At 36.6% G+C, this 27,500-nt stretch overlaps 1 protein-coding gene across 1 annotated transcript in view; it reads left to right on the top strand.

The window, feature by feature from the left end:
* The window catches only part of LOC115220306 (DNA-binding protein RFX6-like), a 97,054-nt gene that overhangs the window by 55,347 nt on the left and 14,207 nt on the right, over positions 1-27,500 (top strand). The window contains exons 9-15 of the mRNA XM_029790410.2: positions 8,851-8,964; positions 10,575-10,624; positions 11,150-11,309; positions 11,864-12,005; positions 17,923-18,017; positions 19,348-19,465; positions 20,805-20,924. Of these exons, the coding sequence (XP_029646270.1) occupies positions 8,851-8,964; positions 10,575-10,624; positions 11,150-11,309; positions 11,864-12,005; positions 17,923-18,017; positions 19,348-19,465; positions 20,805-20,924 (799 nt within the window). The remainder of the gene's footprint in view (positions 1-8,850; positions 8,965-10,574; positions 10,625-11,149; positions 11,310-11,863; positions 12,006-17,922; positions 18,018-19,347; positions 19,466-20,804; positions 20,925-27,500) is intronic.

Genomic DNA, 27,500 nt, shown 5'->3' with positions numbered 1-27,500 from the left:
GTATTTATGTGAAACTACTATATTTCTGTGTGTGTGTGTGTGGTATTCAACTTTTGCTGGCTTACATTTACATTTTCAATTCATAATATACATCAAAGATCTATTCTCTGTTTTCATTTAGCTTGTCACATGCACATACATGCATATTTACACACACACACGCATATATATGTACATATATATATATACATACATACATACACACTCATACACACATACATACATATATATATATATGCATTTGTGTAGCAGTTGTAAAGTTGCATAAGTGCACCAAGAACTTTGCGCATTGTACTTATCAACTTGTGACACGTAATTTTAAAACTGCTGCATACGTGCATACAGATACACATACATATATGTGTGTTGTATATGTGTGTGCGTGTGTATCTATACACATACGTGCACACACGCATACATATATATACATACATACATATATATATATATGTGTGTGTGTGTGTGTGTGTGTATATATATATATATATATATATATATATAGTGAAGACGCATGGCTCAGTGATTAGAGCGTCGAGCTTACAATCGCGAGGTTGTGAGTTCGAATCCCGGACCGGGCTGTGTGTTGTATTCTTGAGCAAGACACTTTATTTCACGTTGCTCCAGTTCACTGATACGCATCAGTGTATCAGCCAAGCTGCATCAGCCCCTTTGCCTTTCACTTGGATAACACTGGTTGCCTGAAGAGGAGAGGCCAGTATGCATGGGTGACTGCTTGTCTACCATAATCAACCTTGCCCGGAGGCAATTTATGCCTCGGAGGGTAACTTTCTAGGTGCAATCCCATGGTCAGTCATGACCGAAGAGGGTCTCAGCAGACACACACACATACACACACACACACACGCATATATATATATATATATATATATATATATATATATATATTATATATATATATACATGTGACCACGTGTGAATTGTTGGCGATTTTTTCCTCCGTCTTCCCTTCCTTGGATCTTTCCTTTTCTATGTTTCTGACGAAGAGCTCCGCTCGAACGTTAAATCTTCCTTCAATCTTTCCTTTCCTGAGCGTACAATAACACTATACTTGTTCCACATCCTCGCGTTGTTGTGTTCTCTCTTTGTGCTTTCATGTTTGGATTAATTATATATATATATATATATATGAAATATGAAATATGAACTTGATTGAACTCTCAGTGCGTTCTCCCCTCACTGGACCAGCTACATCAACAGCCTCATGTATCCATTTGCGTTTGATCTTCTCATATATAATTCCATTCTTTGAGAGACACTACTCAGATACTGGGAGGCTTCTACGTTGTCCATCATTTTTCTATCTACCTCTAATGGCTACACCAGGTTCCAGCGTGGAGAGCAAAGCCTAAAACCCTTGTGTTACTTATGTTGAGAGTTAGACGCAACCTCTCATATGGCTGTGGTAAAATGTCGATAATAGTGTGTAGTTCTTTGGTGATGTCACGCTAATAATAGCAGACTGCAGACTGTAGTTCGATTACTAAGAGAGCCGTTTTCTTTGATTTGGTACTGAGTCTGCTAGAGTTGAATACCTTGCTGTTTAAGCAATATATATCTGTGTGTGTGTGTGTGTGTGTGTGTGTGTGTGTGTGTGTGTGGTGTGTGTGTGTGTGTATATATATATATATTATATATATATATATAATATAGTGAAGACGCATGGCTCAGTGATTAGAGCGTCGAGCTTACGATCGCGAGGTTGTGAGTTCGAATCCGGACCGGGCTGTGTGTTGTGTTCTTGAGCAAGACACTTTATTTCACGTTGCTCCAGTTCACTGATACGCATCAGTATATCAGCCAAGCTGCATCAGCCCCTTTGCCTTTCACTTGGATAACACTGGTTGCCTGAAGAGGAGAGGCCAGTATGCATGGGTGACTGCTTGTCTACCATAATCAACCTTGCCCGGAGGCAATTTATGCCTCGGAGGGTAACTTTCTAGGTGCAATCCATGGTCAGTCATGACCGAAGAGGGTCTCAGCAGACACACACACATACACACACACACACACGCATATATATATATATATATATATATATATATATATATATATATATATACATGTGACCACGTGTGAATCGTTGGCGATTTTTTCCTCCGTCTTCCCTTCCTTGGATCTTTCCTTTTCCTATGTTTCTGACGAAGAGCTCCGCTCGAAACGTTAAATCTTCCTTCAATCTTTCCTTTCCTGAGCGTACAATAACACTATACTTGGTCCACATCCTCGCGTTGTTGTGTTCTCTCTTTGTGCTTTCATGTTTGGATTAATTATATATATATATATATATGAAATATGAAATATGAACTTGATTGAACTCACTGATATCTCTCGGTGCGTTCTCCCCTCACTGGACCAGCTACATCAACAGCCTCATGTATCCATTTGCGTTTGATCTTCTCATATATAATTCCATTCTTTGAGAGACACTACTCAGATACTGGGAGGCTTCTACGTTGTCCATCATTTTTCTATCTACCTCTAATGGCTACACCAGGTTCCAGCGTGGAGAGCAAAGCCTAAAACCCTTGTGTTACTTATGTTGAGAGTTAGACGCAACCTCTCATATGGCTGTGGTAAAATGTCGATAATAGTGTGTAGTTCTTTGGTGATGTCACGCTAATAATAGCAGACTGCAGACTGTAGTTCGATTACTAAGAGAGCCGTTTTCTTTGATTTGGTACTGAGTCTGCTAGAGTTGAATACCTTGCTGTTTAAGCAATATATATCTGTGTGTGTGTGTGTGTGTGTGTGTGTGTGTGTGTGTTGTGTGTGTGTGTGTGTGTGTGCGTCTTCTTCTCAACATATATATGTACGTAGTTATGTATGGATGTATGCATGTATGTATATATGTATGTATGTATGTATATATATGTATATATACATACATACATATATATTTTTATTAATATTTAGCAGAAGTAACAGGGTGACTCAAGGTTCGAGAGTTTCATGTGTTTGGCACTTATCAGACGCACGAAACTCTCGGACCTTGAGTCACTCTGTTACTTCTGCTAAGCAGTATTAAAAATATATTCACATTTTGAGTTCTATTTTTCCTATTTGCATCAACATACCTACACATACATACATACATACATACATACATACATACATACATACATACATACATACATACATACATACATGTGTATTTATGTGTGTGTGTGTGCGTGTATATACACATACATACATATGTATTCACACACACATACAAACATGGGTCTAGATACATCAATCCTTATAATGCGAAAAACACTTTCGTATTTACAAATAAAACTTATCTGATTTCCATAAAAATAATTCAAAATTAAAATCCAATATTAGACTGGTGAGATCAATAAAATCGAAATACATATATATAGAATAAAATGCTGGATAGTCACGACAAGAACGCTTTTGCTCATAAGTCACTTGACCTAGCATTAAATTATTATTATATTATATTATTATTATTATTATTATTATTATTATTATTATTATTATTATTATTGTTGCTATTATTATTATTATTATTATTATTATTATTAATATTATTATTATTATTATTATTATCATTATCATTATTATTATTATTGTTGTTGTTGTTGTTGTTGTTGTTGTTGTTGTTATTATTATTATTATTATTATTATTGAGTGAGAGAGTAGCGTATGCCATCAAAGTGACACTGGGGTACAAATATACGAAGCCCAGTCTACGCGTCATGACTACCCGTCTGATAAGGGTACACTAGGCACATGCATCACAACCATATGTACGCGACATGGTGATCTTATATCAAGATAAACAGCACATGACCTTGCAGGTGGGGCCCAGTTAGAATTTTATTCTGGTCGAGTCGCCCATCCCGCTCAAAAGGTCCCTGAATAAGGGTTGTTTAAGGATGTTGAATGAAACACCCATGCTTCCAGAGGTGAACTATTCAAACCCCAAAGAATCCCTCTCAACACATGGCTATAATGCTCCCCCACTACTTCTGCTCTTAATCAGAGATGCACATATCGTCAGCCACCAAGGGACATGCTCAACTGGTTACGGTCAAACAACTGACAAGCAAATCTGTGGTATTGAGCAGAATATTTGCTGTATCCCATCTTTTAAACCAAGACAAAACAATCAGTTAAGATCAGAAGCCATGAGAGCCACTGCCTGGTACTGCATCAGGGCATTTATTATTATTATTATTATTGTTATTATTATTATTATTATTATTATTATTATTATTATTATTATTATTATTATTATTATTATTATTGTTATTATTGTTATTATTATTATTATTATCATTATCATTATTATCACCTGTTAATTTGCATACCTGTGAAATAGTGTAAATACCTGTGAATCTGCGTGTGTAATCTGGGAATGCATACAATAATAATAATAATAATAATAATAATAATAATAATAATAATAATAATAATAATAATAATAAAAATAATAATAATAATAATAATAATAATAATAAAAATAAAAATAATAATAATAATAATAATAATAATAATAATAAAAATAATAAGAAGAAGAACAGAAGACACCGGGGACGTTTAAGATGTAAGAAGGAAAATACAGAGCTCCGAAATCTATCCACAAACATCGAAAACAAGAACACCCTATGGAGCCAAAGATTTACTAACAAAGAATTGGACTATATCCGAGTAAGTAATACGAATTGAAATTTATTACTATTTTCGAAACGAAATGATGTATTTTGACTCGATATTATCTCCACCTCTAACACAACACATGTAAACATGCGTGGAACAACACGATCATCCCCGACCTCAAACACCATGTACAGAGGAACTACGAAGAAATTAAATGCCACCGATACTATTCAACCCAAGAATAACAATCGAGCGGTACGTACATTAAACCTACAACAAAAAATGTACGAAAAACTACACGTGCGAAATAATGTGACAACAGAAATAAACGGACCGGTACCCTACGAAAATGACGACCGTCAAAATAATGGGCGGACGTTGTACCTCATGTCCCGCAATTAAAACCCAAAAGACGTAAATGGACACGTGAGGAATACATTTCTATCTTACACGCATACTTCACAGCAATGCTCTACCCACAAAATGAAAATACAACAACACATACATATAAAATATGGAAGGAAAATAATAGAGATATAGACTTGGATACAGCAATGAACCCTAATAAATTAGCTAACGTACGAAGATACATTCTCAAAGCCAAAAAAATATCAGAAATAGAAATAGAACATTTAAAAGAAAAAATACACCAGGAAAATGTAGATAGAAGCCACACAACAATGCCCAATAATATAAACACTGAAACTGTAAAACACGAAGACAAACGCAACATTCCCAACAAACACGATGTAAACAACGAAGGGGAGCCTAATGATTATGATAATATAAAAAATAAAATAATCAAAGAACTAAAAACCACAGAGCTCAAAATGGACCACCGACCATACCTCCCAAGAATAAAAATAAACGCAATAACAACACCAATTATAAACAACATAACCTAGCCGTCACTGAACTAGCCACTGAAACAAAAAAAAGTGATATCACTGAACTAAATGACCTGATATACGCAGCAGCCACTGCAGCCACAAAAGAAGCTGGATACTCACCCAAACCCGCCCAAACAGGAGTACCACCACCCAAACAAACCCTGTGGATAAATAACATCCAAAACAAAATTTAAAAAATTAGAAAAGACCTGTCGATTCTTAATGAAATCAGCAAACAAGCAACGCTACTGAGCAACAAAAAGAGAACAAAAATGCTCCGCAAATATAACATCGCAGAAAAAGATTTGCCGGAGATAAAAGAAAAGCTGAAGCAAGATATCCTTGCCAAAGCTCAAAGGATCCGCCGGTACGAGAAACGCCAACGCTTCTTTGAACAGAACAAAAAGTTCAACTCCGACCCCAAAAGTTCTACCAAGAACTGGGCAAAAATAAAATAGAAGTCACTGCAGCACCAACGGCAGAAGAATTGGAAGAATTCTGGAAAGAAATATGGTCGGCGAACGAACAGCCAAAAAAAAGGAGTATGAAAATAACAAACTCGGCATCTGAACAACTTTGGACCCCCATAACAACTGAAGAGGTCACCCAGGCACTGCAAAAACTAAGCAACTGGAAGGCACCTGGGCATGACAAGATCCCCAACTTCTGGTTGAAATATCTAACAGGAATGCACAAAAAGCTGGCTGAAAACTTTAACAGCATACTAGCAGAGCCAGAGACAATGCCTGAATGGCTCACGAAGGGGAAAACCATCTTAATTCCCAAATCAAATGAAACACAAAACCAGAAAACTACAGACCAATAACCTGCCTCCCTACTATGTTCAAGGCATTTACTGCAGTGATATCGCAAAGGCTGAACAAGCACCTGGACGAAAACAAACTGTTCCCAGAAGAGCAGAAAGGATGCCGCAAGGGCTCATATGGCTGTAAAGATCAACTAATGATTAATAAAGCCGTAACTGAAGACAGCCACAGAAAGAAGAAAGGCCTCAGTATGGCCTGGATTGACTACAAAAAGGCGTTTGATAGCATCCCCCACACATGGATCCTCGAAACACTAGCCATTAACAAAGTAGCACCAACAATCATAAAATTCATAGAGCACTCTATGAATAAATGGCAAACAGTCCTACACCTCCAAACAAAAGAGGGACTCATGAAAACCAAAGACATCCCCATTAGAAGAGGAATATTCCAGGGAGACACGCTCTCTCCACTCCTTTTCTGCTTGGCACTGTCACCTCTATCTGATATGCTAAATAGAACTGGATGCGGATATAAATGTTACGGCAAAACGATCAGCCACCTTTTATATATGGATGACCTAAAACTATACGCTGCAAATGACAAACAGCTGGAAACACTATTAAAGACAGTTCATGGATTTACCAAAGAAATAGATATGAAATTTGGATTAGAAAAATGCGCCAAAGTAACCATGAAAAGAGGAAAACTAGTTAAGAGTAACAACATCACACTAGATAAAACCAATGAAATAAAAGAATTAGACCAAAGCCAAACTTACAAATACTTAGGAATCCATGAACTAGATAAGACACAACACACACAAATGAAAGAGAAAATAAAAAAAGAATATTATAGACGAGTTAGATCAATACTAAAAACAGAGCTCAATGCTAAAAACAAGATAATAGGTATCAACACTTTAGCTGTCCCAGTTATAAGTTACAGCTACAATATCCTTAACTGGACACGAAATGAACTGTCCAAAATAGATAGGAAAACAAGAAAAATACTGACAGGATCTAGGATGCATCACCCAAAATCTGACATAGAAAGACTATATATACAACGTATAGAAGGTGGTAGAGGCCTTATACAGCTGGAAAACTACTATAAAATAACCACCATAGGACTGCAAAAATACCTACTTCAGAAGGAAGGAAAACTGATCCAGATAGCAGCAAAACACGAGCAAAACAAAAAACTGTTCTCAGTATTTAAGGAAGCTGACAAATACAAACAAGAAATCATACCACCTAATAAACACAAAGAGAAGAAGAAGATGATGAAGAAACAACAAAAGCTATAAAACAAATGAAATCCAAGCTAAAAATAGAACAGCAACGAGCCATGAAAAAACGATGGCAAGAAAAACCCCTTCATGGTAAATACTGCACTAAACTAAACGCAAAAGAAATAGACAAAGAAAAATCCCAGCAATGGTTGAGAAGCTCAGGACTCAAAGCAGAAACAGAGGGATTTTTAATTGCAGCACAAGACCAAAGCCTCCCCACCAGAAATTACCAAAAACATGTAATGAAAAGAAATATTACAAGTAACTGCAGAATATGTGGAGATAGACAAGAAACAATAAATCATATTATCTCTAGCTGCCCAGTCCTGGCTAAGAAGGAATATATTCACAGACATGACAGAGTTGGAACCTACATACATTGGAAGCTATGCCAACATTATAGAATAACAACAGAAAAAAGATGGTATAGGCACACACCAGAAAAGGTCACAGAAAACGAGAAAGCAACCATACTCTGGGATATGCCGATACACACAGATAGAGAAATTAAGGCCAACAGACCAGATATAGTTGTCAGAGATCATGAAGAAAAAAAATGCTTTCTAATTGATGTATCAATACCGGCAGATGACAACGTGTCTCTAAAAGAAATGGAGAAACTCTCAAAATACAAAGACCTGGAAATAGAGGTAACTAGAATGTGGAACCTGAAAATAGAAACAATTCCTATCATAGTAGGTGCATTAGGCATGATAAAAAAATATTCAGACAAATACATAACAAAAACACCAGGACTTACAAACACATATAACATACAGAAAATTGCACTACTAGGCACTGCACACATCCTACGCAGAACACTTTCCATACAATAACCATCAGAGCATCACAACAAATCACAGCACATACCCAAGGCACACAGAGCTGCGCTCGGTAGTGAAGTGAAAGCACGCTATAAAAATAAAACTACTGAATAATAATAATAATAATAATAATAATAATAATAATAATAATAATAATAATAATAATAATAACAATAATAAAAGGATAATAATAATAATAATAAAAATAAAAATAATAATAATAATAATAATAATATAATAATAATAATTAAAATAATAATAATAATAATAAATAATAATAATAAAAATAATAATAATAATAATAATAATAATAAAAATAATAATAATATAATAATAATAATAATAATAATAATAATAATAATAATAATAATAATAACAACAACAACAACAACAACAGTTGTATATTCACACTTCTCATCAATCAAGGAACATCTGTTCTCCTCTTTCAGATTCAAAACTTTCTGCTGCATTTTTGGCAAGGTCTGCCCGACCACTTGCTGCCGCTTGTTAAGAACCAAGTCATTGTCGACATCATTTGCATATGTGATTCCATTCTTTATAAGGTAAGTCTCATGCATTTCATTCATGGTATAGCGATGTTTACAAACACGTGTATATGCACGCGTATATGCACGCGTATATGCACGCGTATGCACGTGTATGCATATGTATATATAAATATATTATTCAAAACAGTTTCATTCAGATTCCGTGCTACTTCAAGTTTCGAAGTCTCTATCGGAGCCTTTGTCGTCAGGCTGGTAATTCCCAATAATTATGTGTTGAGTGCCCTTTCTTTCGTTTGTCCACTCACTCATATGTGTGTGTATGTGTGTGTATGTGTGTGTGTGTGTGTGTGTGTGCGTGCGCGTATTATTTATAATATATTTTTAATGTGTTAACCAGAGGAGGAATTAGAGCGCAAATTACCCTTTCCAGTCCCTATGAGACAGTTGATTGAGGGGAGGGGATAAAATGTTATCGCTAACAGAAACCCCTTTCCGTATCCTTGTTGTATTGTTGAGTATGTCAAAGGAAACTTAGAGCCAAATGATGGTATTTAATTGGATGATGGATTAGGATCTGGGCACTTCTCCAGAATGTTTACCACAAAGTGGACTCCAGTCAAAATTCCCAAAACAGCCAAATGGCGGTATTAAACCTGATGAGTTGTCTACCCAAAAACAATAACGCCACTCTCTCACTCTCTCTCTTTCTTTCACACGACGGGCTTCAGTGCAGTTTCCGTCTACCAAATTGCACTCGCAAGACTCAAGTCAACAGGAGTCTAAGGTAGAAGATATTTGCACAAGGTTTGCGCTGCAGTATTGAACTCGCGTTCGAAGCGAAATTCTTAACCACATATATATGACTACTGATGGTAATTGTTTTAGTAAATTAAAATGTTATCAATGCGCTAAATATTGCGATATACCTGTAACAATAAGCGTTGTTCTTATAGGAAACCAGATAAAAATTGGTAAATACTAAAAATCCCAGTCAACCTTCGGCAATCTTGAAGAATTTAGAGAATGATATTGGCCATCGCATCACTAGCTTTCATCAGTTGAAAACCTTTTTTATCAAACAGCATCGTATTATAAGAACATCTTAAAAAATAGTGGATTCCTTAAATACCTTATATATCACCTAGTAACACTTCGCAAAACCATAAAAGGGCAATATCAATTGGTATGATCCCCCTTACACCCTAAATGTAGAATTGGATATCGCCAAAACTTACACCTACTACAGATGTACATGCAATTTTTATTTCGGCTCCCTTTCTGAATTCGAATCCTGTCGAAGTCAGTTTTACTTTTCATTCTTTTGGGAATCGATACAATTTCCAAGAAGATGGATAGGTGAGATTGTTAAAACGTCGGGTGTGGGGATACCTTACTGAATCTTTCCTGCCTGTCAACGTTCTGAGTTTTGGTGTAGCATATTTTATCCATGGCCCGGTTTAACTGCACCTGTTGTTTCTTGACCTTGAACGGAGTCCACTCTATCACATACATTCAAGTCAAGTCTTTCTCTTCTACCTGGCAGTTTCGACGGCCACGAAAAAGCAGTTATTCGCTCTGCCCTCCTTTTCATGACTAAGAAGAAAGAAAAATGAAATCCCAAAATCTGAATCTTTACAGAAATCACCCTTGTATCTATTTAACAGGTCTTGATCGAAGTTCTGATCCCAGCAACGATGCAAGAAATGCCAGAGGTGTAAGTTGTTCTTCCAACTAAATTTCATTTCTAATGTATGAAAGGAAGTATTTTCATTTCAATGATATTGGGATTTTTTTTTTTTTTTTGCAAAAATAAAGACAATTATTGCATGGGAGTACACTAGTTACTTCCCTTTACCCTGCCATCCACTCTATCAGCAAACAACGGGTTTTGCATCTTTCGGGAGCTTGGATTAAAAAAATAAAATCTCATTGAACTGTGAGTTAATTCCTGTGTATGTGTGGGGGATTGTGTATAATCCATAATTCTTAACTCATAATTCTTAATTCATAATTCTTAATTCATAATTCTTAACTCATAATTCTTAATTCATAATTCTTAATTCATAAATCTTAACTCATAATTCTTAATTCATAATTCTTAAATGTAACTGTGTAATACTTTATAATTTCTCGTTTCGGAGTGTTTCCTCCATTTTCGTCTCATTCGAGAATTAATTTTAAAAAAAGAGAAAAATAAAGAATTTCATATTCTTGTATTTTCTATTCCTGATTAATCTAGATTGATGTGTGACATTCGGAACTTCGCCAATCATTGGGAAAACTGGTTGTCGTCTGCTCTGGAAAACCTTCCGGAACAACTGACCGAACATAAGCTTCCGGTGGCCCACAGATTCTCTCAGTCTTTGAAACGCCAAACTTCTTTTCTTCATTTAGCTCAAGTAAGAACATATCTTTAATTACAACAAACCTTTTTAATTCCATGCCATTTTTATTACTTAATTAACCTTCCGTTCAATTTATGCCTTCATTGCTACATTGGTGATTATTTTCGAAGTTTCAACAGGTGTGGCTGTAAGGTAAGACATTTGCTTCCCAGCCCTATGGTTTCACGTTCAGTCCTACTGTGTGGCACCTTGAGAAAGTGTCTTCTACTATAGCCTTGGGCTGAACAAAGCCTTGTGAGTGGTTTTGGTAAACGGAAACTGAAACAAGCCCGTCGTATGTGTGTGTGTGTGTGTGTGTACTATTGCTTGACAACCGGTACTGGTGTGTTTCCGTCCTCGTAACTTAGCGGACCGGCAAAAGAGAACCGTTGAATAAGTACCAGGCTTTAAAACAAATAAGAACTGGGATCGATTCATTCGACCAAAAATTCTTCGATGCGATGCCCCAACATGGCCGCAGTCTAATGAGTGAAAACAGTAAACAATAAAAAAAATTTCCAGATATATTCCTTTAAAATTTCTCTAAATTGGTTCCTTATATTTCACAGACGGCGCGACCAGTCTTATACGATGTACACATGGTGAATCAAATGATAGCTGATGTTGACCGTGTTGACCTCAGTAGCATTGGTAGTCAGGCCCTCTATACAGATACTGATTGTGAACAGGACATGGAATTGAACGCAGAATGTAAGTATAACCTCTTTGAATATATGTATAGAAAACAAAGTTATTTTAATCCACACGAGTAGAAATATAGAAAAAAAGTTGAAAATGCACTGGTAGGCTTTAAGTTTGTTTATTTTGAAAACTTAACCGGTTTCATAGATTTTATTATTTTCAAACGTTTAGACAGAAAGACGTGGGGCTTTGTCGCAACTGTCTTCCTTTTCACGGGAGTTTGAAAATTTTCTTCTTTTTATAAAAAGAACGTAGGTCAAATTAGTATCTGTTTAGGAGACAATTTGATTAGTAGTAGGGTATGATCACGTGATTAGGCTTAGAAATTTTCGAAAGTTCCCTTCTACGTCCATGCGTATGTGCATATGCATGTATATATGCTTTGAAGCTTGGAATGACAGATGGAGGAATAGAAGATTACGTGAATATGGATTTGTGCTTATTCAAATGAAGGTACTAACAAGACTTGTGTTTCTTTCTAGCTTCGAAATCCTCAGAATGTGTGTGTGTGTGTGTGGAGTGTACACTGATTGTATTAAAATGAAAAGAAACGCAACTAGTCTTGCAAGTGCCATCATCTAAATAAACATATATCTACCATATGCTATTCAGTACTATCTACACACATATATACGTGTGTGTATATGTGTATGTATGTGCGTGTGTGTGGAGGTTGTATATGTATAACTTTTCTCATATATATATATAGTATAATATTTGTGTGTGTGTTTGTATATATGTATTTGTTTTAGCGAAGAAACTGTAGTGACTCCACGGCCTTGTGTTTCGTGTAAATGTGTTGGCACAAACTCTAGGCACTAGAATCACTATAACTTCGCGTTTAACAGTAGGTGTATATGCACGTATATATATGCATTTATATATACACACAAACACACACACACATATATATATATCATACATATATGAATACACATATTTATCTGTGCATGTTTGTATGTATTCGTATATATGTGTGTGTGTGTATATATGTAGGTATATGTATATATATGTAGATATGTATATATATATATATATTATATATAATATATATATATATATACATTTATATATACATATATATATATATATATATATATATATATATATGTGTGTATGTATGTATGTATTTATGTGTATATATGTATGTATATGTATATATATATACATACATACATATATACTCAGTCTTATTGACTTCGATTTTTTTTGTTTGTATAACAAAACTTATACGTATATGTAGTATATGTGTGTGAGAGTATGTATATGTTGTATATATGGCTGTGAGTGTGTACATGTATATATGTGTGTGTCTGTGAATGAATGTGTATATGTGAAGCAAAGCATGAAGTATATAAATTGAGGTCAATATACTTTCACATCGGAACTAAAAATACGTTTAGTAATCAAATTAGATTCCTAACTATATATATATGTATATACACGCGCGCGCTTTGTGCTAGTATTTTCGTTATTAGTATTGTTACATATATATACACATATACATATAGTTAACTACCTATACACATACTCGTATGCGTATGCATATATATATATATGTATATATATATATATATATATATATATATATATATAATATATATATATATATATACATATATATGTATGTATGTATGTATGTATGTATGTATGTATGTATGTATGTATGTATGTATGTATGTAAAGGCGATACTCATGCCAAAAACTGATAGAACAAATACATGGCATGTTTGTATATAACTATATACATACATGCATGTGTATGTATGTATGTATGTATGTATATATATATATATATATATATATATATAATATATATATATATATATATATATTATATATATATATATATATATATGCTCCATTATTATGTATGTATCCTTATATTGATATCACAATATCTCATGGTGTGTGATATGGAATAATGGTATAATGAATATATCACTGATAACTGTTTCTCGCATGGTTTTACGTTTTGTTTCTATCTTTAAATGTTAGTCATTGTTTGTTAAATTCTTGTTTTGACCTTTACGCGCCGCCATTGCTGTTGTCGATTCTAGAAAGGTCGTCGGGCTGTCAGAGAAATAGTGAAGGCCATCTAAGAGAAAAAAAAAACAAGAATCTATCCCATGAGGCTCTATGTTTATCAGCTGACCCCTGCTGGGAAAATAGAGCTTGATAAAACACATCAAAGCTAATGTATTTTAACATTTCCGTTCCTGTCTACGTATCACAAGACCATAAAATCCCTCGAGGAAAACTCGATGTAAATAAACAAGAGTCTGGCATTTCATTCAATACAGAAATAAAAATTGGGGAATATTTTCGCTAGAAATATATTAATTTCAATCGATACAAATTAATTATTTTATCAATCAAGAAATTAAATTTACTCAAATCCTCAATGAGGATTTTTTTTTTCTTTTTTTATAGCTTTTTTTAGCTTTTTTTAATTTTTTGCTTAGTCAGAGGAGGATGTATGTTCCCCATGGTCATTCTGTGAAGCCACAAGACTGATGGGAGAAAGGACGGTGCTTATGACTCTTTTGGACGCCTGCGAGGCTGGTGCCAGAAAACAATGTCTCAGAGTCTCTTGGGGGTCTGAAAGACTAATAAGAGAAAGATCAGTGTCCATTGCGCGCCCATTGGCATTTTGGCAGGCTCAAAGATTGAGGAGAAAGGGCAGTGCCTTAGATGCTTTTCAGGGTTTGCGAGACTTGTTGGAGAAAGGAAGCTACCTTCAAACCAGAAGCCAGACCCTAATACTTGCAACAGGACGTACTCCTATAACAGCACCCAAAGGCCAGGGGATGATTTTAAACGAGGCAACTAGTTAAATCTAGCACCCAAGAACTGGAGTTACCCCTCAGATGGGCTGCCATACAGATTCCATCTACCCAATGTTACTTACAAAGTTTTTGGTTGACCTATGGCTGTGGTGAAACACGCTTGCCCTAGGGTACTCGCAGAGAGATTGAACCCTGAAACCACAATTAGTTGCTGCATCAACAAATATTTGCTCAGGTCCTTGATTGTTTAGTCCCAAATTTGTTCATCTACTGACTTAGATTTCGTTATAATAAAATACCTTCGTATCACCGTGGTCTGATGTTCGGTCCCACAGCATGGAGCCTGGAGGAAGTGTCTTATATCATAGCTTTTATTAGACTAAAGGGATGCTAGCAGTATCAGGTGAACAGAAACTAGAGACTGTTAAGAAAACTGTCAAAAGGATCTTTACGGTTCTTGGGTCGTAGAATTGATCCCTCACCCTAGGCCAGGTCTCTGCGTAGAAGTTAATTTCATCGCACTGGCCACAAAGGCCCTGAGAGCATTTCTGGGTTCTCTTTCTCCTTCACTTGCTAATTCATAAAGTAACACTTTCGTGGCCGCCAGACTTGCTAGAAAAAGTAGCCAAAGCTCTACCAAATAACGTCTTCAGGGCGGAAAAACAAATTGAATAATTTGTTCTTGTTTACACAGTACATGAAAAGGATATGAAGATGGTCAAGGCTAGATTGTCCTTGATTATAGATTTGTGTAATTAGGAGCTTCAACAGTGGTTGTATTTTGTTTGCGCAAGTAAGGGAGCCTTTGTGTGACCACTCGCCCAGCTACAAATAGCAACCAAATCTTTCTCAACCCATAATCTTCGCTTTTTAAAAAGATAAAAGACATATTAGATAATATAGCCCTAGAAATATATGCGTGAAAAAGTTCAGACGGGGTGGCCACAGTTAAAATGCCTTTGATTACAGGTCTGCTTGATCAGACCTGACCTGTGGTTAAATGAAAACAGTAACTGAATTTTATGAAACATATTTTGGCTTCGTTAAAATATATTTATAATGCTGTTACCTTTTGTGTTATGTTTGTTTATATAACCCAAGGGATTTTGGAGTCAAGAAGTAAAACTCTACATTCTAAATTATTTGATAATATTCTGAGTTCAGTCCGGTGTAATTCGGTGATAATATTCACGTCAATGGGATAATGATATTCCAAAACAAATCCCAGAAAGAAAACCAGCAAAAATTAGCATGTGTATAAAGTAATTAATTTTTACGCAGTAAGGAGGAACCGGCGGTGAGTTTAATGCTTTGGACAGTGTAGCCCATTGTCAAGAACAGAAACAGAGAAGAAATAAGAAAGAAGTCTCGAAGTTCAGTAACACTGCTACTATGGATGAAGTATATCGGAGAATAACTTAACGTTGCTATCGGCTTTTGTAATAAAGGATCTTCTTCATTTTTAATAGAAACATTTAGACTCCGAAAAGGCTGAATGAAAGCGGTAATAAAAAGATATTTAGTGTCATCTAGAAATTTCTTAAGAGCGTTTGGAGGTGTCAGTAAACATGGTTGAGGGAAGGGGCGGGGTAAATGTGAAGCTTCAGAAGCAAGTATTTCGACGGAAAGTAAGGACCATAAAGAATTGTATCCAAAAAATGATAATTCTCTCCTCCGGGCAACCAAACTTCCTGGCACCTTCAGACTGAGTTAGATTTTTATTCTATTTTTAAAAGATAACATTCCTGATTTAGATCATCAAAACTTCTTCAGCGAAATTATTTTTACTGATTTTTTTGATAATTGTATTGTATTATGCCTGCGAGGGCGATTTGGCGATTTGGATAGACGCAAATAACAAAGAAATGGTTTGGGCTGTTTACAGTTTCTGGTGCCAAGATTTACTACAACATCAAATTCCATCTAATTCATCTTTATTTCTCACTGCTATTTCATAGATTCATACATGCATACCAGTTATATACTGAGCTTAATTCTGCTAGTTATACTACTTCCCACTCTCCTTCTTGCTCTCATCCACACCTCTCTTACTCTCCTTCTTGCCCCTTTCCACACCTTCTTTCTCGCCCTCTCTCTCTTTCTCCCTCTTCTTCCTCTCTTTCACCCTTTCCTCTCTCTTTTCCTCCTCTCTCTCTCTCTTTCTCTCTGTCTCTCTCTCTCTCAAACTCACTGTTTCCTGATATGTCTTCCCCAACCAAACTAACAGACAAATACCAAGTGATAAGTAATTAAAATGGTCGCTACTTATGTAATTATAATTACAAGAATTATAATTAACCAGCTCGATATATTATATTCTTTTTAACTATCAATTGATATATTTGGACAAAATAAGATCGATAGGTTGATGAAACAAAGAACAGAGATGCTTTGACCCAGGCACAAACTGCAGGAGCTTCTCGGAGATTTTACGAGTTTCTCTTTTAAACCCATCACAATGCTGGAATCCCTTTCATATCATCAACCGGTATCTCGGGGTCACAAGCATTTCCTTTCTTAGTCTGTACACTTCACCTGAGTGTTCCCTTTAAAAAAAGTTACCTTTTCGAATCATGCCGACTAATAAGGGCCGGTTTCCCGGCTTTTATGACGTGTAAATTCCCCACCTGGACGGGACACCGGTCCGTCACAGGATTGTTCATTTTTGCCAGCTGACTGGACTGGAGCAACATGAAGTGAAGTGTTTTGCTCAAGAGCACAACGGGCCGCCCTGTACAGAAATCGAAACCACAATCTTACGATCATGTGTCCAGCACCCTAACCACCAAACCACGCGTCTCCACATTCAACTGAGTGGAGCGATGAGGCCTGAGCTAGTCTTCATTTACAGAAGAGTTCCACTTGCAGCCTCTTATCAACCAAAGCCATCTTGAGCTAGTTTCAGCTGCCCTGCCTATTTCCTTGGTGGTTTTCTTTGGTTGTCTGGGTTCCAGACCTATCTTCTCCAGGAAATAGCGCGCTGGTTGCTGTTTTTGAAACTGTGTAATTACAACGATTATAATTTTACCAAATTAGTTAAACAGATCGCTATATTAAGTTCTTTTAGCCATCAGTTGATATATTTGGACAAAGCAAGATCATTATATAAATATTGGCGATGATTCTGTCTCTTTCAGTTCTACAAGAATTTAAAGAACTGCTGAGGAAACAGGCGACAGTTGAGGCATTCACAGAGTGGCTTGATGCTGTGGTGGAGCATAAAGTTGTTAAGGTAAGTTCACATGTGCCCCTCCCCCACCACGACCACCACCACTTCTGGTTCAGCTAAATTTTGATTGGTTAAATTATAATTGAGGACTTTATAACAGAATCAAGATAGATTATTACTTTGATTGGTGATCGGAATCCGAAGAATTTTGAAGTGATGGAGAAGTATAGGTCGGTATTTTTTAAATATTTTGATGAGGGGGAGGGAGAGGGGGAGATGGCTTAGTTATTGTGGTTAAAAGTGATTAAGATATTTAGTTTGTTACAAACAGTAGAACGAAAATATGAAATGGATGAATGGAAGAATTACAAAAATGGAAAGTTTTGGAAGTAAAATAATGGAAGAAAAAGTGGGAAAATGCAGAGAAATGAAGAGAAATGTAGAAAAACAAGGAGATGAAATCGAAATAGAGAAGAAAGTGAAGAAAAAGAAAGGAAAAGACGAAAGAATAAAAGAAATAAGAAAGGAGAAACGAAAATAAGAGGAATATTGATTTCAAATATTGACAGACAGACAGACAGACAGACAGACAGACAGACAGATAGATAGATAGATAGATAGATAGATAGATAGATAGATAGATAGATAGATAGATAGATAGATAATAGATAGATAGATAGATAGATAGATAGATAGATAGATAGATAGATAATAGATAGATAGATAGATAGATAGATAGATAGATAGATAGATAGATAGATAGATAGATAGATAGATAGATAGATAGATAGATAGATAGATAGATAGATAGATAGATAGATAGATAGACAGATAGCTAGATATGTAGATATTAAAGTGTATTTTGTGCTGCTAACCATAATTATAAACAGCAGATATATCGTAGAATTTGAGTTCTGTCTATGTTATGTACGGAATAATAAATATGTTTAATATTTGAATATATTTTACCTTACTAACTATTACAGTCGTCAATTGTTCGAAGGATATATAGATATATACATATATGCACGATATATATAAATAAACATCTCGTATACTCATAGATAGATAGATAGATAGATAGATAGATAGATAGATAGATAGATAGATAGATAGATAGATAGATAGATAGATAGATAGATAGATAGATAGATAGTTAGATAGATAGATAGATGTGACCTGTCCTTCATCGTTCCTGACACAAATTGTTCAAAGAAGAGGCGAACTGGGTAAATGCTTCCCAGATATTATCCCCGTATTTCGATCCACGAAAAACATCAAAATGAAATGGTTTCTATATTTGCATCCTTTTGATAAAACATTTGTGAATTTGTTGAAAGATGTCAATTAATTTTTTTGTTTTTTTGTTCTTTTTTCCTAAAATATATTTTAGCCAAGCAAGCAAAACGGACGGTCGTTTAAAAAACGTGCTCAAGAATTCCTCTTAAAATGGTCTTTCTTCGGAGCTCGAGTTATGCACAACTTGACTCTAAGTAACGCGCAAAGTTTTGGTGAGTGTCATCAAATTCTTTCTCCGACATCATTATATGATGGCAAGGTTAATTACTGCTCCTATTAATTGTTTCTTACATGCAACTTAATGAAAGAGGGTATATGTGGTTGTGACGTCATTATTTTACTCTCTGTATTCTTTGTTTTTCACCTTTACTTTCATAAGAAGAATCTTCACAGTATTATACGCCACATACGTACAAACGGACACATTCCGGTATTCTTTTATTCTTTACTTGCTTCAGTCATTTGACTGCGGCCATGCTGGAGCACCATCTTTAGTCGAGCAAATCGACCCCAGGACTTCTTCTTTGTAAGCCTAGTAATTATTTTATCTGTCTCCTTTGCGGAACAGCTAAGTTACGGGGACGTAAACACACCAGCATCGGTTGTCGAGCGATGTTGGGGAGGGGATAAACACAGACACACAAGCATATATACACGCATATACACATATATATGACGGGTTTCTTTCAGTTTCCGTCTACCAAATCAACTCACAAGGCCTTGGTCGACCCGAGCCTGTAGTAGAAGACACTTGCCCAAGGTGCCACGCATTGGGACTGAACCCGGAACCATGTGGTTGGTAAGCAAGCTACTTACCACACAGCCACTCCCGCGCCTATATTTATTAATTGACAAAACACAGGACCTGATTAATCTTAATTGGTTGCGGGCCTAGTTAGAGAAGGAAGTGGGTCACTCTCTGATCTATGTAGTGTCTCTGTGACCAGTATGACGTTGGGAGGAAGGGTCCATCTGACGGAAGATCTGGTCTAAGTGTTTGCAACAGAGTGGAAATTACTAAAGGAACCGCAGTGTCCATTTGATGGTCTTTTGGTGATTCACCGAGATTCTGGTTAATTCTGTCTCTTGGCGGGCTTCCATACATGTTCTGATCACCAGATTTCACCCACTTCACTTTGGCCGAATCTAGGCTATGAAGGAAGAGACTTGCTCAAGGTACCATGCAGTGGGATCGAATCACACAAGACATATGTGTTTGTGCGTGTGCGTGTGTGTGTGCCTGTGTGTATGAATGTGTGTATACATATATTATATATATACACATATATTGTAGAGTTATATGCATATGTATATGTATGTGTGAGTGTGTGTATACACACACACACACACATATACACACACATACATATACATACACATATATTGTATACTTATACACATATGTATATGTGTGTGTACATATGAGTGTGTGTACGTAATTATGTATGTATATATTTATGTATCTCTCTATTTATCCTTCTCTTATATATGTATCTTTTTCTGTTTTCTTTTTTTCTCCTTATCTACATCAAACGATCTTCTCCACTGCAGCTTCTGTCCACCTCATCCGTATGTTGATGGATGAGTATGTCCTCTTGGCTGTTGAGTCACAGATGTACGAGGAAAAATCCTCCGAGCTTCAACTGATTCTAGACAAACACATGAACGCAGGTAAACGATTGTCTTGTTCTTATACCTTCTACCAAAAACCGTTTTCCTAATTCCAGCACGGCAAACATCCTTCGAGAAGACATAGTAAAGACGAGGTTGCGATGTGGAGGCACTCCGTCGGTTGCGACGACGAGGGTTCCGCTTGATCCGAATCAACGGAACAGCCTGCTCGTGAAATTAACGTGTAAGTGGCTGAGCACTCCACAGACACGTGTACCCTTAACGTAGTTCTCGGGGATATTCAGCGTGACACAGAGAGTGACAAGGCCGGCCCTTTGAAATACAGGTACAACAGAAACAGGAAGTAAGAGTGAGAGAAAGTTGTGGTGAAAGAGTACAGCAGGGATCACCACCATTCCCTGCCGGAACCTCGTGGAGCTTTAGGTGTTTTCGCTCAATAAACACTCACAACGCCCGGTCTGGGAATCGAAACCGCGATCCTACGACCGCGAGTCCGCTGTCCTAACCACTGGGCCATTGCACCTCCACAATGTTGCGATGTAGACGCTAACATACAGAATGCTGAATGCAAAAAAAAATTTTTTAGTTAATTAAAAGTATTCACGTATTGGTAACAAAAATTTGTATTAAACTTATTGATGAATTCTGAGCATGAAAGGGAAGGGAAGTAACTCCGAAATTTAAATTGATAAGAAGATATTGAACTGGAAAATTGCAGTAGAAATTGAGTTTTATCTGTGGTAAAAGTATAACTCCAGGTATGTTTCGGTTTAATTAAACCTTCTCAGCTAAGCATTGTCTTACTCGCACTTAACAGTCTTTATATGATCTGATGTGATAAAGGTTTCATTGATTAAGTGCATTTTAAATCAATTTCTAATTTGAAATTATCTCCCCTGTCTTTTTTGACAAACACCATCGTTAGCACTAAGAATTTTCTCTTCGTTTTTAGATTTAAGCAATTTGGGTGGGGTGTCACTGTATTAAGTATGCCAACCCAGCCGCTCAATTATTGTTCTTCATTCTGAAGACTTACCAGAGAATTACGTCATTAATGCCCTGGCTTTCCGTATAATATCAACTATGTTATTGCTCGTTTTACTATACTATTTTTAAGCAACAGATAACCCGGGGGAGGGGTTTCCTCTCTGGGATGTGTGCTCACTCTACTATGTTTTACTATGCAACAGGCGTCCCTGGGTTTTGAGCATTCTTCCCTATCATTCTTCAAGTTTGTATATTATTATCTACATTTTAAATAATATTTTTGAAGATTTACTATTATAATTTACCATAATAACAGAATAATTTTCCATTATAGTTTCTTACAACAATGGCGATATATCCATCCTTCTATCCATCTTCTCCCACTATTCTTGGAAGGGTCGTAGAGGTAGACCTCCTCTGTATGGTACTAATAGAAGCAATTGCCATTAGACTTTTCCAGATGGATTCCCAAGTGTCACCAACTGAGATGATGGATAATATCCGTCCATCTCGTTCTTAGTCAACTCCTAGGTCTCCTGCCTGTTGGCTCAGCTTGAAGAATCCGTCTTGCGACTATTTCCTGCGAAATTCTAATCCCATGTCCGTAGTACCGGAGTTATGACTTCTCAATGCGGAGAAGTAGCGGCTCGATTTGGAGAGACTCCTTAATCTCTGAGCTACCATTCTGTCGAGTGACATTACTACAGAGACCCTTCAGAGAAACCCCATATCGGCCGCTCGTTTCACAATCGTACTCTTTCGGTCATCACCCAACATCCATGGCCATAGTTAAAGGCATGCAGGAAAACCGAATTAAACATAGTTCGCTTGGTTTTTTTTTTCTTTTATCGAAGTATATTAATACTAAGTGGAGACGCGTGGCTTAGTGATTAGGGTGTCCGCACCATGATCGTAAGATTGTGGTTTCGATTTCTGGACCGGGCGACGCGTTGTGTTCTTGAGCAAAACACTTCATTTCACGTTGCTCCAGTCCACTCAGCTGGCAAAAATGAGTAACGCTGCGATGGACTGGCGTCCCATCCAGCTGGGGAACACATACGCCATAGAAACCGGGAAACCGGGTCCATGAGCCTGTCTAGGCTTTTAAAGGGCGCCTTTATTTATTATATATTAATACTAAACTCATATCTGATTTTTATTTTCAGTCTACCATAGGAACCAAGAAGCCTTAAAAGACCGCCATTGATTTTATTAGCCTCTAGTCATTATCTTTTTCTGGTGGTTGATATTAAAATTTAACCTTTGATAACTAAACTAAACTGAAATAATAGCTACGAAGCAGGAGAAATTGCCTGAACTATTTTAGCATTTTACATTCGGTTAGCAGTTACCAGTGTTTTTAAACATACACTAGATAAATACAAACGCCAATAAAGGAATTTTATTTTATCTTGCTCCAAACTTGTATCCTATTTTATTTAACAGGGAATTGTTAACATTTTAATGATTGGCAATTGATTTTAATGATGATATAAACGGGAGGGAAATATCGTTTTCACGCACCTTTTAATAAAATATAATATAATGTAAATTGTCTTGTTTACAGATATATTTACGTCTATGTAAAATTCATACAAAGTTCTTTCATGTCAGAAACAGTGATGTGTCTTCCTGTCAGACATATGCAAATGTAATCATCCATATTGCATTGGGAAATATTTCGCTCACATAAATTATGACGCATCATTTGAATTTCAAATATTTGTTCAAAAAACTGCTGCAAGTTAGTAATGGTTGTGGCTGTAGTAGTGGTAGTGGTGGTGGTGGTGGTGGTGGTTTTACTAGAAGTGAAGGTGATTGTAGTATCGTTTCTTTTTGTACTGTTTTTATATGCCTGATAATATTGATTTATGCTCTGTAGAACAAACGACAGGACCTTACATTAGCTTGGGTGATCAGGAGCAATTGCATATTCATACCAAATTCTATCTGCAAACTAACAATGGTTCTACATTAATACTGATTCCTGATAGAGTCAAAGTCTCAGAATCTATAGAATTTATTAGGATAATGAGTACAGACGATAAAATCGTTCCCAGTCTTTGAATCGGTACGTTATTTTATCGACCACAAGAATGATGGAATCTCAAAGTTGGCGTCGACGAAATTTGAACTCGGAACGTAAGTGTCCGTAACTAAATAGCAGAAGACATTTATTTCTGACTTTCTAATGATTCTATCAATCTACATTTAATAATTATTTACTTTAATATGGTAGATATATTAATTAAAATTTATTTGATTAAACATTGTTGAACGATACATCCATCAACAAGTTTAGAGTGACGCGTGAAGAATCGAACACTTCAAAAAGATTCTTTAAAACGCCTGAAGTCTGGATTTTTAGATGAGTCTCTCGATATTGGTTTGCAGAGATGCAAGTAGAACTGAAAGAGGGACGAAACTTTTGTTGCGTTTAAATGAGAAGTCAATGCCTTAGTTGCAAACAACCATTTTTGGAGTATCTGGTAGTTTCAAATTTTGGCCAGTAATTTCGGGGGAAGATAATATCCACCCCAGTGTCCAACTGGTATTTACTTTATCGACTACAAAAGGATGAAAAGCAAAGCTAACCCTGGGTGGGTTTTGAACTCAGGACGTGAAGACGGACTAAAAGCCGTTAAGTATTTTGCCCGGCGTGCTAACGGCTCTGCCAGCTCGCCGTTTTATTTTTTGGAATATATATTGAATATATAATTCTGAGAGACATCTCAAAGAATACATAGAGTTGAGCTCTCCCGTGATCAGCAGTCAAACTGCAACAATATCGAATAAGATGAGTGAAAAGAGATCTGCTGTGATGAGCTACGATATTTTAATCAACGTCTTTCCCAGGGTCAAGGACGCTTCGTCCTAAGAGAGCCATTAATTTTGACTTGAAAGTTTTGAAACAACAATGGACATAAACAAAGAGATAACAAGGTCTCACACTTGCCCTTTTCACAGTCAAGGTGTCGAACTGGCCGAGTCGTTAGGGTGTTCAATAGAATGAATGCCTCGCGTGGTGTTTGTTCCCGCCTTTTCCGTTCTGACAGCAACATCTGCGACGACACGGATACCAAACTCCATTGGCTCCAATCAGTGGCCATTCCCTCGGATAAACATCAGTGGCGTGGTGAAGAGGAGACTCGTATGCATGGACAACTGCCGGTTTTACTCCAAAAGAAATATTGTCCAGACCTGCATATACAAGCACAAGTGTATAGTCAAAATTAGTCAACGGAGGCCCTACAACGGTTTCATATACTTTAGTTTGATATTTTATCGATGGTTTATTGACATATAAACCCTGTTGATCACATATAAGCAGCATTTTTATTTCGCTTTTGCAGTAGAGAGATGTGGTAGGTTTTACCGTAGACAACTCTGCTCTGAGGCTAAATTTGTCGCATGAAAACTGTAATGTTCAGTGAGAAGACGTGGCGCCTTTAACGCCGGGAAATATGGAGTTTAAATGATATCCGTTGCAAGAGGCAAATGTCATTACATAATCCTAAATTAATTAAAATTAATGTAAAAATAGAATGTGGTGGATGAGTGTGAGTGAGCTTAATGAATTGGTAGGAAGAATTAAGGTTTATTGTAATGAGAAAACTATAGAGGCTTGTTTTAGAAATGGAAAACAAGTGTAACGTATTTATGTAATGAAATGTTGTTTTGTGTGAGAGTAAAAAAAACTACTGAGAACGCTTCGGCGAAGAGAGACGAGAAGAGGGCAAGAGGAGGGGGGAGGCTAGATATGTCTTTATGGAGTTTAATCTCTTCGATATGTCCTTTAGTTATGAAAGACAGAATACAATGGAGGAAGAGCTTCAATTTGTTCAAACCGAACTGACATCGGGTTCCGAACAATGAAACAGCTTTAGGCTATAATTTATGACACGGGTTATTTTATCGCCCCTACCCTAAACACCCACCCGTATCATTCGTTATCTTGAAGTTATGAAAGGACTGCACCAACCCCAAAATCTGTTGCTGTAGGGGAATTGTCTTTGTTTGTTTTGTTTTGTTCTGGATTTTGTTGTTTTTGTTTTTTGTTTTTTGTTTTTGCTTTTTTTTTTTGGCTTTTTTTTTCTATTTCTGTGTTCAATGGTTTCGTGTCTGTTGTGGCCGATGTCAGTTGATTAATATGCTTGTGAGAATGTCTTACTTTCTCTGAGAACTTCCTTTTTCATAAGATGATCCGGGTAGAAAGTTGTCAGATTCGTGAGTGTACCCTAAATGTACTTGGGGACTAAGTTCTCACCCTTGTCTGGGAAGGTTTCCCTCCTTTAGTTGTAGTTTTGTTTTTGTTTTTGTTTTTTGTGAGTCATAATCTTTTAATTCTTTTTAATATATTGCATGACATTCTTCCCTGAGTGTATATATGTATATATGTATATATGTATGTATGCGTCTGTGTATATATACATATATATATAGGTGCAGGAGTGGCTTTGTGGTAAGAGGCTTGCTTCCCAACCACATGGTTCAGAGTTCAGTTCCACTGCGTGGCACCTTGGGCAAGTGTCTTCTACTATAGCCCCGGACCGACCAAAGTCTTCTGTGTGGATTTGGTAGACGGAAACTGAAAGAAGCCCGTCGTATATATATGCATGTGCGTGTGTGCATGAGTGTGTGTGCGTGCGTGTGTGTGTGTGTGTGTGTGTGTGTATTTGTATGTCTGTGCTTGTCCCCTCGGCAAAAAGAGACCGATAGAATAAGTACCAGGCTTACAAAGAAAAGTCCTGGGGTCGATTTGTTCGACTAAAGGCGGTGCTCCAACATGGCCGCAGTCAAATAACTGAAACAAGTAAAATAAAAGAAAAAAGAATACACACACTCATATAAATATATATATGTGTGTGTGTATGTATATATATATAATAAACATAGTGAAGGTTTGGTGTGTCCTAGTGGTTAGGATGTTGCATTCGCAATCGCAAGATTGTGGTTTCGATTCTCAGAATAGACGATGCGTTGTGTTCTTAAGCAAAGATGAGGGTTTCGCAATTTCTTGCAGGACAACCTGCACAAATGATATGTTTATAGGGGTCAAATATTTGTTCTGTACCTTAGCTCACTTCCTCCATCAAATCGACATTACTTGGATAGGTGCACAGTGTGCCACGCGTCAGGTGTCAAAGTGATTGCAGATGTAATCCCGACATGCCCCTCCCTTGAAATTCTTGGCCTTCTAGTAAAACTTGAAAGCATTATAATTAGAGTTGGTAGAATCGTGAGCAGGCCGGGCGAAATGCTTAGCGGTATTTCGTCTGCCGCTACGTTCTGAGTTCAAATTCCGCCGAGGTCGACTTTACCTTTCATCCTTTCGGGGTCGATGACATAAGTACCAGCTGAGCACTGGGGTCAGTGTAATCGACTGTCCCTCTCCCCCAAGTTTCAGGCACTGATGTAGATGAAATGAAACCAGCCACGTCGAAAAAAGTGGGGGTCACTAAGTGATTACCCGACCCGTTTGAAATAACATATTTCCTCCAGTCTCATATTTGAATATCAGAGAAGTACACGATGTCTGGATGGTCACGGATGGAATGTCTTTGATCAGATGTCTGCTCCATCAGGACAGATCTGAGGCTAAACAACAACACAACAATGACATAAAAA

This window comes from Octopus sinensis, linkage group LG16, assembly GCF_006345805.1.
Source record: "Octopus sinensis linkage group LG16, ASM634580v1, whole genome shotgun sequence".
NCBI lineage: Eukaryota > Metazoa > Mollusca > Cephalopoda > Octopoda > Octopodidae > Octopus > Octopus sinensis.
Note: the sequence above shows the minus strand (reverse complement) of the source record. Positions and strands in the feature narration are given on the sequence as shown.